General features: G+C 38.5%; 1 protein-coding gene across 4 annotated transcripts in view; it reads left to right on the top strand.

Annotated features, from left to right (window-relative positions):
• MYO3B (myosin IIIB) overlaps nucleotides 1-13,031 on the top strand; it is a 493,214-nt gene that overhangs the window by 225,699 nt on the left and 254,484 nt on the right. For all 4 annotated transcript variants that reach the window (XM_021668991.2, XM_064373364.1, XM_064373366.1 and 1 more), the window contains 5 exons: nucleotides 6,315-6,411; nucleotides 7,296-7,412; nucleotides 7,923-8,027; nucleotides 11,058-11,141; nucleotides 11,992-12,194. In XM_021668991.2, the coding sequence (XP_021524666.2) occupies nucleotides 6,315-6,411; nucleotides 7,296-7,412; nucleotides 7,923-8,027; nucleotides 11,058-11,141; nucleotides 11,992-12,194 (606 nt within the window). The remainder of the gene's footprint in view (nucleotides 1-6,314; nucleotides 6,412-7,295; nucleotides 7,413-7,922; nucleotides 8,028-11,057; nucleotides 11,142-11,991; nucleotides 12,195-13,031) is intronic.

Here is a 13,031-nt window from a genome sequence, read left to right on the forward strand (position 1 = left end):
GCCAAAACTGTGCTTAGATGAAAAATGGGCAGATACTGTAATAATTTCCACCCAAACAATTCTCCCATTTTTAAATCTATGCATTGTAATGTTTGATAGATATAGCCTTAAGTTATGGGTCAAGATACAGTTCATGAAGCTAAAGATATCCAGCTGCTATCTCTGTCCATATTTGACTCTCAGTAGAATAACATCACTCCCCAATGGTCTGCTGTTGTTTTCCACATTCTAGGCCCATGATGATGTAGTTATAGTAAAATAAAAGTTTCTCTTTCATTGGCTCTGTTCTCAAAGGGTACAGTGAATGGAAATAAAGATTTGGAAGAAATATTCAACATCACTGACTTTAGCAACAGTACTCTATTCTCAGTTTTGAGTAATGTTTTCCTTCTTCTATGGAATCCATTGAATGTAGTGATAAGGGAGTGAGTTCTCTCTGTGGCCACGCAGGCTTTTGTCTTAAATTCTTGAGGACTGGTTTTTTTGTTTGTTTGAGACGGAGTCTCACTCTGTTGCCAAGCTGGAGTGCAGTGCCGCAATCTCGGCTCACCGCAACCTCCGCCTCCTGGGTTTAAGCAATTCTCTGCCTCAGCCTCCCAAGTAGCTGAGATTACACGCATGTGCCACCACACCTGGCTAATTTTTTGTCTTTTTAGTAAAGACGGGGTTTCACCATCTTGGCCGGGCTGGTCTTGAACTCCTGACCTTGTGATCCACCTACCTCGACCTGCCAAAGTGCTGGGATTACAGGTGTGAGCCACCACGCCTGGTGAGGACTGGCATCTTTGAGCTTGGAACTTTTTCCTATTCTCTCTCTCTCTCTTTTTTTTTTTTTTTTGGTCTCTATCCCCAACAAATTTCACTTCCTTTTCCATCTGGAATCTGGTGACAGTTTTAGTCATTCTCCACTTCTTGTAGTTCCACTCTTGGATGGAGGAGAGGGGTCTTATCTTGAGTGTGGAGGAGCAGAGCCAGAGGTGACCTTCACAATGGTACTGACACAGGGTAACTGTCTAAGAAGTGGGGAGGTGTTTCTCAGTGCCGAGATTAACCTCTCACTAATGTATTGCTTATTGTTATTATTATTAGGCTGAACTGATATGCTAAAAGAATTTGTTTCCTTCTCATGTTTGAGTTATGATTTAGAGCACCTTCTTTTATTACTTGTTCTTCATCATAGTTGGGGAGTGAAGGGAAGAATGTATCCTGTCTCACCTACATGAAGTTCTTGCTTGTATCTATCTATATGGAAGTCTCCACTTCCACAGATATAATTGGCAGACAGAGGCTAATTGATTAAGGAGTCACTTTTGGGCAAAATACATTTGTCAATATAGTTCATAGGACTAGCAGCTCTAACAAAGAAGCTATCAGGTGCAGTGATGGGATATTACAGAGCATTCACACAGAAATGGTTTTAACCACAATGCAGATATAGAGATTAAACTAGTGCAAAAGAAAGCAGCAGCACTTTAGGAATTTATTTCATGAGACTAATTCCTCTAGTATTTGAACCAGTTTGGTGCCCTCTAAAGCTCCTTTCCCACTCATTGACTGGGCCAAAGGTTTCAACAAAGACCCCCATCCTCTACCTCATCTATGCCCACTGTTGTTTTAGGGGAACTCCCAGCCTCTATCTACCTCTGGCTCTGTCTTTCCCATTCTTCAGATTCTATTCTTACACTGCACCCATCTCCCTGGACTTGATGGTACAGACTTGCCCTCATTCCCACCCTACTTGATCCATGGACTCAGGCACCAGTTTCCCGTTTACCTGATCCCTGGAACCCTAGGCCAGGCCTGCTCTCCATAACCTGCCCCTGCACTGCCACACCAAAGCCAAACTCCTGGAACCAGTCCAAGCCAAGACTTTCCCTCTACGCTCCAACTCGCAAACTCTGTCTGAGAAGCCAGACTTGGCAGCCAACATACTCACAGACTCATAAAAACAAGTAGGAAATCTAGGAAAAGCAATATCAACTTTACTGGAATTTGAAAACATCTTCTGAGTTTTATTTTACTAAAACTACAATGCCTTACCACATACTCTTGATTTAATAGGATGTTGTTTGCTATTTATCCATTCATTTATCTACGTCTGCATTCCTCAGAGCTTTTGGAATACTCAATCCAAGTAGCTTTTAGTTGGAGATCTGTAATTTTTACACTAAAGGAGGAATTTGTCAGCAAAAATTGATAGTAGATGCTATTCTCAAGTACGGCACTAGATGGAGCGTATGAATTGAAAGGAAATTAAGATCTGTAGTTACTAATGACACAAATCACTTAACTCAGTAAAATTGAAAAAAAATTAAACCAAATTTATTTTTATTAACTTCAACTAAAAATAGGGAAATATGAAACAACGTAACACTTTTTATAAGCTTATGCAAAGTCTAGGATAATGTTTTTAAAGGAGATTAAAAATTAAAATAAATAATTTTTTTTTCTTCAGTAGACTCACCAAAACCCATAGCCAGAGGAGGAAAGCTAAGCTGGCAGCAGTTTCCAAAGAACACTAGTTGGGGAAGGCAGAAATAGTGCTACACACACATATATATATATTTTTCTGGTTGGGAACATGAAGTGGCCTTTGTCCACTTAGTAGTCGAGATGTCCTGCATCTACATCAACTTCTAGATTGCCTACTTCACTTTTAGGAGCAAATATTTCTAAAGAACTTGATTTCCTGGAAGCAAGGAAAGAGGCCACACATTGCTAATAATAGCAGTTAAAATTTTTAAAAAGTTATTTTTTGTTAATACAATATTATTGGGGAAGATTTTTTAAAATAAAAATCAAGCTCAGATTTACAGACATCTGCATGATTCTTGAAACTTAAATCTGTGAGACAGATTGGCATAGCATACAACCTGCTTCCGGCTCAGAGATGCCAATTTTGATCCTAGTGATACTGCATTGTGCATATTCACACTGAAAATTAAAACTTTCTACTAGACTGCATCTATTTGTGAGATTGCAAGTAAGATTTTGTCAGTGCTTCCATTTTTACTTGGCTTATAAAAATGTCATCCAATGTGAAGCTTGGCATTCCTGTTTGCAGCTCAGGCTGACATTAAGTCCAGGTCAGGAGTTACTGAAGGAAGAAAAACCCTGGAAAACTCACCATTGGTTCAGTAGTATTTTGAATTCTGACTTCCTTCCCTAATCTACCTGTTACAATTGACTTCTCAGCATCTTGAGACAGCTGCTCCATGCGTTCTGTCCAGGGCATTTAGTTGTCTTCAGGGAGGAGACAAGAGGGGAGAGTGCTTACTTCATCTTGACCGGAACCAGATCTGAGGCAATTTTTTAATTCTTGATTTTCTTTGTCAAATGATGTGCAGAATAAACTCTGACTTAGCTTATTTTATGCAATTATAAGATATAAATGTAGGAAGGAGATAAACTAGCTGATTTTCATATGATAATTTAATTATTTCATGATAATGTGGTATGATATTTTGTTTTTTGATGAACATCAAGCAAAATTATTCTTAGGTTTATGTGAAGGGGATTTTGGTCAGAAATATGTATCCTCCTTCTGTTTTATTTAGCAAAATGGTTAGCTAGAGGCAGGCAGCAGCTCTGAGTTTTAGTAAAAATGTGTATTACAAACCAATTTGGTTTTTCTTTGCCATCACCAATATGTAAAGACACAGAGAAATAATTCGGTTTAATAATTTTAAAGTGCTTAGGTTATAAATTTGATTTGATTAAATAAAAATTAAGCTTCATTGTACTTTAGACCTTTATATTAATTAGCAGCAAAACTGGTTCTAGAACTGGAGATACCTAATAGCACGCTTCAAATATCCCTTTTTCAAATCTACAGCGATGAAGACTGAAAAGTAAGATTTACTTTAATAGGCTAGAAAGAGAAAAATCAGTTTTATTTGCCCATTTTGATTACCTTATAAACTCAGGACTCAATATGCAGAGCTGATAAGTGTGCTTCTTCCTTTTTACCTACGTTTGTGAAATGCCCACCAAAGAGTAGGGTGTACATCAAGATTCCATGACTTCTAACTGGTACGCACCGTAAAGCTTGCCATCAACACCACCTTCTAGGATCTAGCTAGATAGAATTGTATTGGTGGGTGATATCCTCTTAAGTTGTGATGATGATGGGCATAAAAGTGACAGAGAAGAACCAAGAGGTCATGCTTCTGTGCTAGTGAATTTACAGTAGGTAGGAGGACAGTTTACATATGATTTTGTTTAGTCAATGATATTCGGAGTAATGTGTGTCATTATGCAAATTGTTGATTCCACATTTTAACAAGGATGTAAGAATAGTAATTAGTCCATGTTTTGAACTGTATTGCATTTTTATATCCATGACTGTATGTGCTTTCACAGCAACCTGTGAGATAGATCAGTTGTGAGTAATTCTATTTTTTTTTTTTTTTGAGATGGAGTGTCGCTCTTGTTGCCCAGGCTGGCGTGCAATGGTGCGATCTTGGCTCACCACTACCTCTGCCTCCCAGGTTCAAGCGATTCGCCTGCCTCAGCCTCCTGAGTAGCTAGGATTACAGGCATGTGCCATCACGCCTGGCTAATTTTGTATTTTTAGTGGAGACGGGGTTTCTCCATGTTGGTCAGGCTAGTCTCGAATTCCTGACCTCAGGTGATCCACCCACCTCAGCCTCCCAAAGTCCTGGGATTATAGGCGTGAGCCACTGTGCCCAGCCTAGTAATTCTATTTATAGATGAAGAAAAGTGACAGATTCTTAGCATTTTCATTAAAAGATTAAAAAAGAAAACTGAGATACCGGTTGTTAAGGGATTTGCTGAGTGTCTCATACCACATTTCTCGCAACTCTGAAACTAGGGCCCAGAGCTCTTCTAGCCAATGCTTTCCCCCTAAACCACATTGAGGAGTGATGAGTTTATGAAATGAATTATGGGAAGGCCTACTTTGCCCTTGAATTAGTTTTAAACATTAAAGAACTATATTTTAGTATACCAGAGGAGATTGTTATTATCAAACAAGATTTTTAAATCCCTGGTGAACAGTGTCCACCAGGAGAAAAACACACATATTTACACAAAAAGATGTATATACAGCTTTAAGTGGTACATTGTTACTAGTAGCAAAAAAAAAAAAAAAATGGAATCAGCCTAAATGTTGATCAACATAGGACTGAATAGGCTGGGTGCAGTGGTTTATGCCCGTAATCCCAGCATTTTGAGAGGCCAAGGTGGCAGGATCACTTGAAGCCAGGAGTTCAGGATTAGCCTGGACAACAAAGCAAGACCCCATCTCTACAAAAAAATAATTTTTAAAAATTAGCCAGGCACAGTAGCACACATTTCTAGTACCAGCTACTTGAGAAGCTGAGTAGGGAGGGTTGCTTGAGTCCAGGAGTTTGAGACTGCAGAGAGCAATGACTGTGCCACTGCATTCCAGCCTAGTGACAAAACAAGACCCCATCTCTAAAAATTGCTAAATAAATAAATAAAATTTAAAAAACAAACAAAAAACCCATAGGACTGAGTAATAAATAGGTACATATTCATAAAGTATAATACTATGCAGTGATTAAAGTGACTGAACTAGGTAGGTAGGTAAGGTAGGTAGGTAGGTAGACTTTAAAAATCATAATGTTTAATGAAAAAAGTAAGCTTGCAGAATAAAACCTAAGTATGATATAATTTTTATAACTAAACATACAGAACCTGTATATTGCTCATGGGTGCATATATGCATATGACCAATATTTTAAAATAGACTGGAAGGAAACCCATCAAATAGTGGTCACCTCATGAGAGAGGAGTGGGATGGGATAAGAGTCACAAAGGGATTTCAAATCAACAAGAAAAAACGTAAACAATGATCAATTCTTTGGTATTTACTATATTAATCTTTGAAAATGTTACGTAAGTTAAAAAACTATCATAAAAGTTGGGCATGCTGCTGGTAGATAGGGCAAGAGGACCTCAAGGCAAGTAAGGCACTTATGGCTATACCCCAGTGAGAACTCTGTGCCTGACACTGAGCAGAAATCAGAGGTGTTTATTCTGGAAGTGCTGTCTTTGGCATTTAGGAAAAGCAAATATATGTATTAGGTGGGCCCGTTTGGTAGCACTCCTCATTCTGGCAGAAAGTAGACTTGAACTGTGGAGATCACTTTATCCCAGTGTTCTACAGTGACAGGAAAAGCTTGGGGACCTGGACTGGACTCCTATCCCTGTCTCTGAAGTCTCTGAACACATCACGAGATAACATTGTGAATGAGCCATCCTTGCTGCTCACTTTCTACTACATTATTTGCTGTCTTAATGCTTAAACTCTCTTGATGAATTTCTAGGCATGAGAGGATGCATACCAGAAGACCTTATCATGTGGAAGATGCTGAAAAATACTGCCTTGAGGATGATTTGGTCAACCTAGAGGTTCTGGATGAGGTACTAACTATTTAGTAGACAATTCTCATTGAAGACATTTGTTTCATGTGACTGGTCTTACCTTTCTGTTGCAGACCATGTCCTCCTAAAGTTGTTTGAAAATTTGCTTGTTTTTGTATCCATGGGATGAAGCTCAGGGAGCTTTCAGCTGCTGTGACTCTGATCCTGTGCTGTGTTTATTTAGATAGTTGCTAGAATGATGACGAGCAAAGGATTTGGATTTTTTTCCAATAAAGTCTTTTATATTGTAGCCTTAATGATGGATTATATCAGCTGAAATAATTATCTGTTTGATAAAATTTGATAAAATATTGCAATTAACCCTTAAGAGGTTGTTTGTTTTTCATAAGAAAGTGCTTCATTTAGGGAAATAGTGAAGTTAATATAGCTTGAATTTTAAATTTGAAGTCTGCGATAATCCCCATTTAAAATATGCATGTTTAATAGAGCTGTTAATTGCACTGGACTTGTTCATGGTGAGTCTAACTCTGGGGACTGTTTCAATGCTTAAATCACTAAAGTGTAATAAAAAGTGTTCAATTTTGTATTTCTCCCACCTAGATTTTAAGTGCAGTGCTTTGAGAAATGAACTTACCATTTTGTCTGTGCTCTATAGGAATGACTTATTAAATAAAAATTTAAATACAACATTTTGACTGGTGGGCCTAATTCTTTTAGTATATTCCTATTTTTTCTTCTTTCAAGGCAAATACTGGCATTGTTTTAATGAATTCAGGATCATTAGGGTCACTGTGTGATTTAAATGGACTATTTTCATCTTTTATGAAAGATGTTCTTGTAAGAATAAATTCGTTGTGATTTTTAGAATCTATCCAGTGACTGGAAATAATATTTACTCTCAATACCATTTATCCTTTTCTTAGGATACAATTATCCATCAGTTGCAGAAACGTTATGCAGACTTGCTAATTTACACATATGTTGGAGACGTCTTAATTGCCTTAAACCCCTTCCAGAATCTGAGCATATACTCTGCACAGGTAAGGGATGTTTTAAGAGCATACTGTTCCTTAATAGGAGATTAAAACTCACAAGGGCAAATGAAAGAAAAAGTAAGAATAAAATTACGCTATTCTAGGTGTATATACCCCAAGTGCAGATAGTAATGCAATACAAATGGAATTTTTACATCTCAGGGGTTCCTTTTTAAAGCAAACTATAACAATAATAGTTAACATTTGTTGCGTGCTTACTGCATGTTAGACACTGGGTTACCTCACTTCTCACTCCATATGGGACAGGTACTATTGTTAAGCCTAATTGGCAGACAAGGAGACTTAGCATAGAGTAAACTCCCTTGAACTAGCTCAGGAAACCAGTAACAGAAGTGAAATTTGAACTCAGGCCTGCAGACCCCACAACCTGTACCCTACAGTCTTCCTAATGCAACAAGTCCCCTAATAAGTGACAGAGTCTTGGTTTCATGGGTAATAGGGAGTGGAGTATTAGATGGTCCAGGGAAGACTTCCCTTTAATTATTTTTCCTTCAGTTTTCCAGACTTTATCATGGGGTAAAACGTGCCTCCAATCCCCCCCACATATTTGCATCAGCAGATGCAGCTTACCAGTGCATGGTTACTCTCAGCAAAGACCAGGTAAGAACTCACCTTCCTTTCCTACAGAACCACACACATAAGACATGTTCTGTCTTCCTCATCAGCTCCTACGTCTTCCTGAAAGCTTTTCGTTCTGGTTGCTGGTGCTGACTCAAAGAAACAGGAGATGAGATGGCAGCTCAGTGGAACTTGAGCATAGATAAAGCCATAGCGTTAGGAGAATGTGAAAATGCTTTTCAAGAAACATAAAACATTCACATCAAGAGCATTCATTTTCTCTGATAAGATGTAATAAAATTTTTTCTAATATGAATATGATGAGAAGAGTGTAAACACAACCTGATTACATGGCAATGATTGTAATAAAAACAGCATGTACAATGGCATAAGTGAAATTCTTTCCTTTTAAGGTCTTAGAATTTTCATGATTCAGTCCTTTTTGTATGAAATATTGCACAGGAGGTTGGCAGTGACCATGTGCCACATCATTTAGCTGCTGAAAAATTGTGATAGATTGGGTAGAGAATGAACAAACCTTAAACTCAATGCTAAACACAAGCTCACACATTTTACCTTTCTAGCCTTCTCATTCACAGTAGTGATATATCTAACCTTTGATCCCTCCTTTACTTTCAATAGGTATATTTTTATTTGTTTCTTTATTCTGTTTGAAATAGAAGTAGTCTAACTTGGCAAGCAATTTTTCTGAGAGTATCACTGTATGGATTTCCTAAGACCTGGGAAGTTCCAGCTTTGGGGTTTGCTGAGTAATAGATAATATTTTAACAGCGTAGATTACAAAATGGAATACATGGATTTACTGTAGCTTGGAAACTTAGCTCCTCCAAGTTCTTACCTTCCCAGAGACTTGTAAAATGTCCCTAGATTTCATAGAGAGGAAGTAAATGGAGAGAAATACATAGCTTTTAAGTTCAGAAGTTGTCTTACCGTGTTACTGTGTCTTACTGTGTCTTTTCTGACACCACTTCGGACACCAAATGTATTTTTTCCAACACCAACCAATTCTCCAACACCAACTGGGTGCCCAACAATTGAATTCAATTCTGACACTGCTTGGAGTTAGCGCAGATGCCACAAATTAACCGATTAGGGCCACAAGTCTGTTTCCACTTTGGATTCCAGCTGCAAATAGAGTACCTAGGCTTCTCACACTTCTGCCCAGCCGAATATCAGTCCAGGGGTTCTTGTGACTCTCCTCAGGTTTGATAATTCACTGGGAATGACTCAAGGAACTCAGGAAAACACTTTTTTTTTTTTTTTTTTTTTTTTTTTTGAGTCGGAGTTTCGCTCTTGTTACCCAGGCTGGAGTGCAATGGCGCGATCTCCACTCACCGCAACCTCCGCCTCCTGGGTTCAGGCAATTCTCCTGCCTCAGCCTCCTGAGTAGCTGGGATTACAGGCACGCGCCACCATGCCCAGCTAATTTTCTGTATTTTTCGTAGAGACGGGGTTTCACCATGTTGACCAGGATGGTCTCGATCTCTTGACCTCGTGATCCACCCGCCTCGGCTTCCCAAAGTGCTGGGATTACAGGTGTGAGCCACCACGCCTGGCCCGGGAAAACACTTTACTTACATTTACCAGTTTATTATGAAGGGTATAACTCAGAAACGGCCAAATGGAAGAGACACATAAGGCAAGGTATATGGGGGAGGAGGGGGACATGGCACACAGAGCTTCCACTTTTCTGGGCACATCCCCCTCCCAGCACCTCGATGTGTTCACCAACTCAGAAGCTCTCTGAATCTCATTGTTCAAGAATTTGTATAACTTAATCTCAGAATTCCCTCTTCTTTCTAGAAGTTGGGAGGTAGGGCTGAAAGTTCCCACATTCCAATCACATGTTTGATCTTTCTTTGTTGATGTTTGTTTGTTTTGTTTTGTTTTTTGAGACATAGTTTTACTCTTGTCACCCAGGCTGGAGTACAGTGGCACAATCTTAGCTCACTACAACCTCCACCTCCTGGGTTCAAGTGATTCTCCTACCTCAGCCTCCCGAGTAGCTGGGATTATAGGCACGTGCCACCATGCTGGGATAATTTTTGTATTATTAGTAGAGGTGAGGTTTCACCATGTTGCCTAGGCTAGTCTTGAACTCCTGACCTCAAGTGATCCACCTGCCCTGGCCTCCCAAAGTGCTGGGATTATGAGCCACCATGCCCCGCACATGTTTGATCTTTCTAATGACCAGTCTGAAGCTGTCTAGGGGCCCCGCCTTGAACCACCTGGTTAGGAATAAACTGAGGTATGGTTGAAAGGAGCTCCTTGTGAATAACAAAAGATGCTTTTACCGCTCATCGAAATTCCAAAGGTTTTAGGAGCTCAGTGCCAGGAACCAAGGACAAAGACCCAATATATAATTTTTATTATGCCACATCCACTAATTTCCTTTATACATAAAAAGCTCCTAGAAATGAATGATGAAAAGATCAACAATACAATAAAAAATGGCCAAACAATATGGACAGATCACATAAAAGAAAAGCCTCTTAAACATATGGAAAGAAGCCTCATTCATAATTTTTAAAATGCAGAATAAAACTGTACTGAGATGCCATATTTTTTAACCTATCAGATTGTCAAAAATCTAACATATTCTGTTGGTGAGGCTACAGGACAGCAGGCACTTTCATATATTGGTATAATCCCTAGTAAACAATTTAGTAATATCTATCAAATTTACAAACGTATTTACCTTTTGATCCAACGTCCCCATTTCTAGGAATTTCTCCTGCAGATGAACTTGCATAAAAATATAATGACTTATGTATAAGGCTATACATTGCAATATTGTTTATAATTACAAAGAAAAAACTCAAATATCCATCAATATTGTACTAATTTTAAACAGATTATGATACATCTGTACAATAGAACAACAAGTAGCTATACAAAAGGTTGAAGAAGGTGTCTATGTACTGAAACAGGAAGATTCCTAAGAGATTGCTCAGTGAGAAATTAAGGTGTACAGTAGTAGATGTTATATGAAGCACATGAGTCATTTCTGTGCTATAAATTCTTCACTTGACACTCCATTTTCTGTGCCAGTGCATTGTCATCAGTGGAGAGAGTGGCTCTGGGAAGACAGAAAGCGCCCACCTGATTGTCCAGCATTTGACTTTCTTGGGAAAGGTATTGACTAACCCGCTTTATGTATCATGGCTAGAACTTCCTACATACTGCATATTTTATAAATGATAGAAGTACTGGGTTTTTCTTTATTAGGGCTTGCATAAAGACATTCCATCTTTGTTATGTTTGCCTCCTGATGGCAAGGCCTGTTAAGATGTCAGCATGCTATCCTTCTTTCACATAGGGAGGAAAATAATTTCCTCATAGGGAGGAAATTAATGCCAGCACGAATTTACTAGATCATCGGCAATTAATTTTCATGTTTTCAATGTAATAGCAACATTCATCCATTAAGTAGTAAAAGTGGTTAAGCACTAGAAACAGGCTCAGAGAAAGCTACTGTAGTAATTAAAGGGATGGAAAACAAGTCTTTGAGCAAAAGTTGAGGGAAATGAAAATTTTCAGCTTGGTGAACTCAATATTGAAAGAATGACTTCAAAAATCATCCAGTAGTTACTTACACTCTGAATTAGTGTACTAGGTGACTAAGAATGTGTGGAATTTTTATAGATAAGGTTTATTGAATATTATGGTAAATACCAGAAAGGTTACGGGATCTATTTAAAAATCTTTCTAAACTGGTTAGGCATTTTATCTGTCAAGGATTTTAAATGAAATATGGCTGCAGTTTTAAAACTGCTGTCCTAATCTAGCCAAATCTGATTCATATGCAGATTTGGGAAGTTGCTCATATGAGAAAATGATGGTGGTGGTTGATGCTGACTTCCCCCAAATAGAACTCTTTGTAAAAAGACAATGTGGATTTTGGTGAGCAAGGGATGAGTGCCGGGCAACTTTGCTAGAGTAATGTTTCTGGAGTCCCTTTTTGACTGTTCTCTGTTTGGCACAGGCTAATAATCAGACCTTGAGAGAGAAAATCCTACAAGTCAACTCCCTGGTGGAAGCCTTTGGGAACGCATGTACTGCCATCAATGACAACTCGAGCCGTTTTGGAAAATATCTGGAAATGATGTTTACACCAACTGGAGTTGTGATGGGGGCAAGAATCTCTGAATATCTTCTTGAAAAATCCAGAGTTATAAAACAGGCAGCGTAGGTGCACTACTTTATCACTCTGTCTTTGCCCTGCAATAAAAACTGGGAGGCTTGGAGAATTTTAACGGTTCAGTTTTCACCCTTGTTCTTAACATTCCCCTGCCCTCCCCAAGGGCAAAGAATTATTTAAGCAAAGGATCAGTGGTAGTTTTTGACCTAAAAGAAATTAATGGAAAGAGTACAAAGGGCTGGGGTGGGTGTGCTTGTTTCTCCTGAGTTGGTTGTGTCAGGTAGAATTTAGCAGCATTGCAGACATGTTTTAAAACCCTTAGGACCCTTAAAATTGAACTTGTTCGTTAAAACAAAAAAGACACCAAGAATATTCCACATGTTAATTTTTTTCCTTAGATTGAGACAGACAGAGAAAACAATTATTCTGTTTTTAAGGGAAAGCATTTGGTAATAGAAATCAATAGCACTGACTTTGAGCTGGGTTCAGATGCAGGCTCTGATACTCACTGTGTGACTTTGGACATTTCACTAACCTTCTCTGCGCCTCATCTGTGAAATGGAAATGCTACTAGTGCTGACCTCATGGGTCTGTTGTGAGGATTAATATGCTCATTTATATAAAATTAATTACAATAATGCCTGGTGTGGCACATATTATCAAAATGTTAGCTACTCTTCCTATTATAATAGTAGTAACTATAATTATAATTATTAATAATAGTAGCTATTAGTATTATTTTAGGACACCAGCGTGTCCTGAAATAACAGCATGGCTCCACACTTCCATATTCAAGTATTATTAAATCCCTGCTATATACCAGTGCTGTGCTTTGTGCTGGATTGCAAGAGTAAACTAAATAGAAAAGGTCCTTGTATTCATGG

This window comes from Aotus nancymaae, unplaced genomic scaffold (assembly GCF_030222135.1).
Source record: "Aotus nancymaae isolate 86718 unplaced genomic scaffold, 86718_ANA_hifiasm-v0.15.2.pri h1tg000008l, whole genome shotgun sequence".
In the NCBI taxonomy this organism is placed as follows: Eukaryota; Metazoa; Chordata; class Mammalia; order Primates; family Aotidae; genus Aotus; species Aotus nancymaae.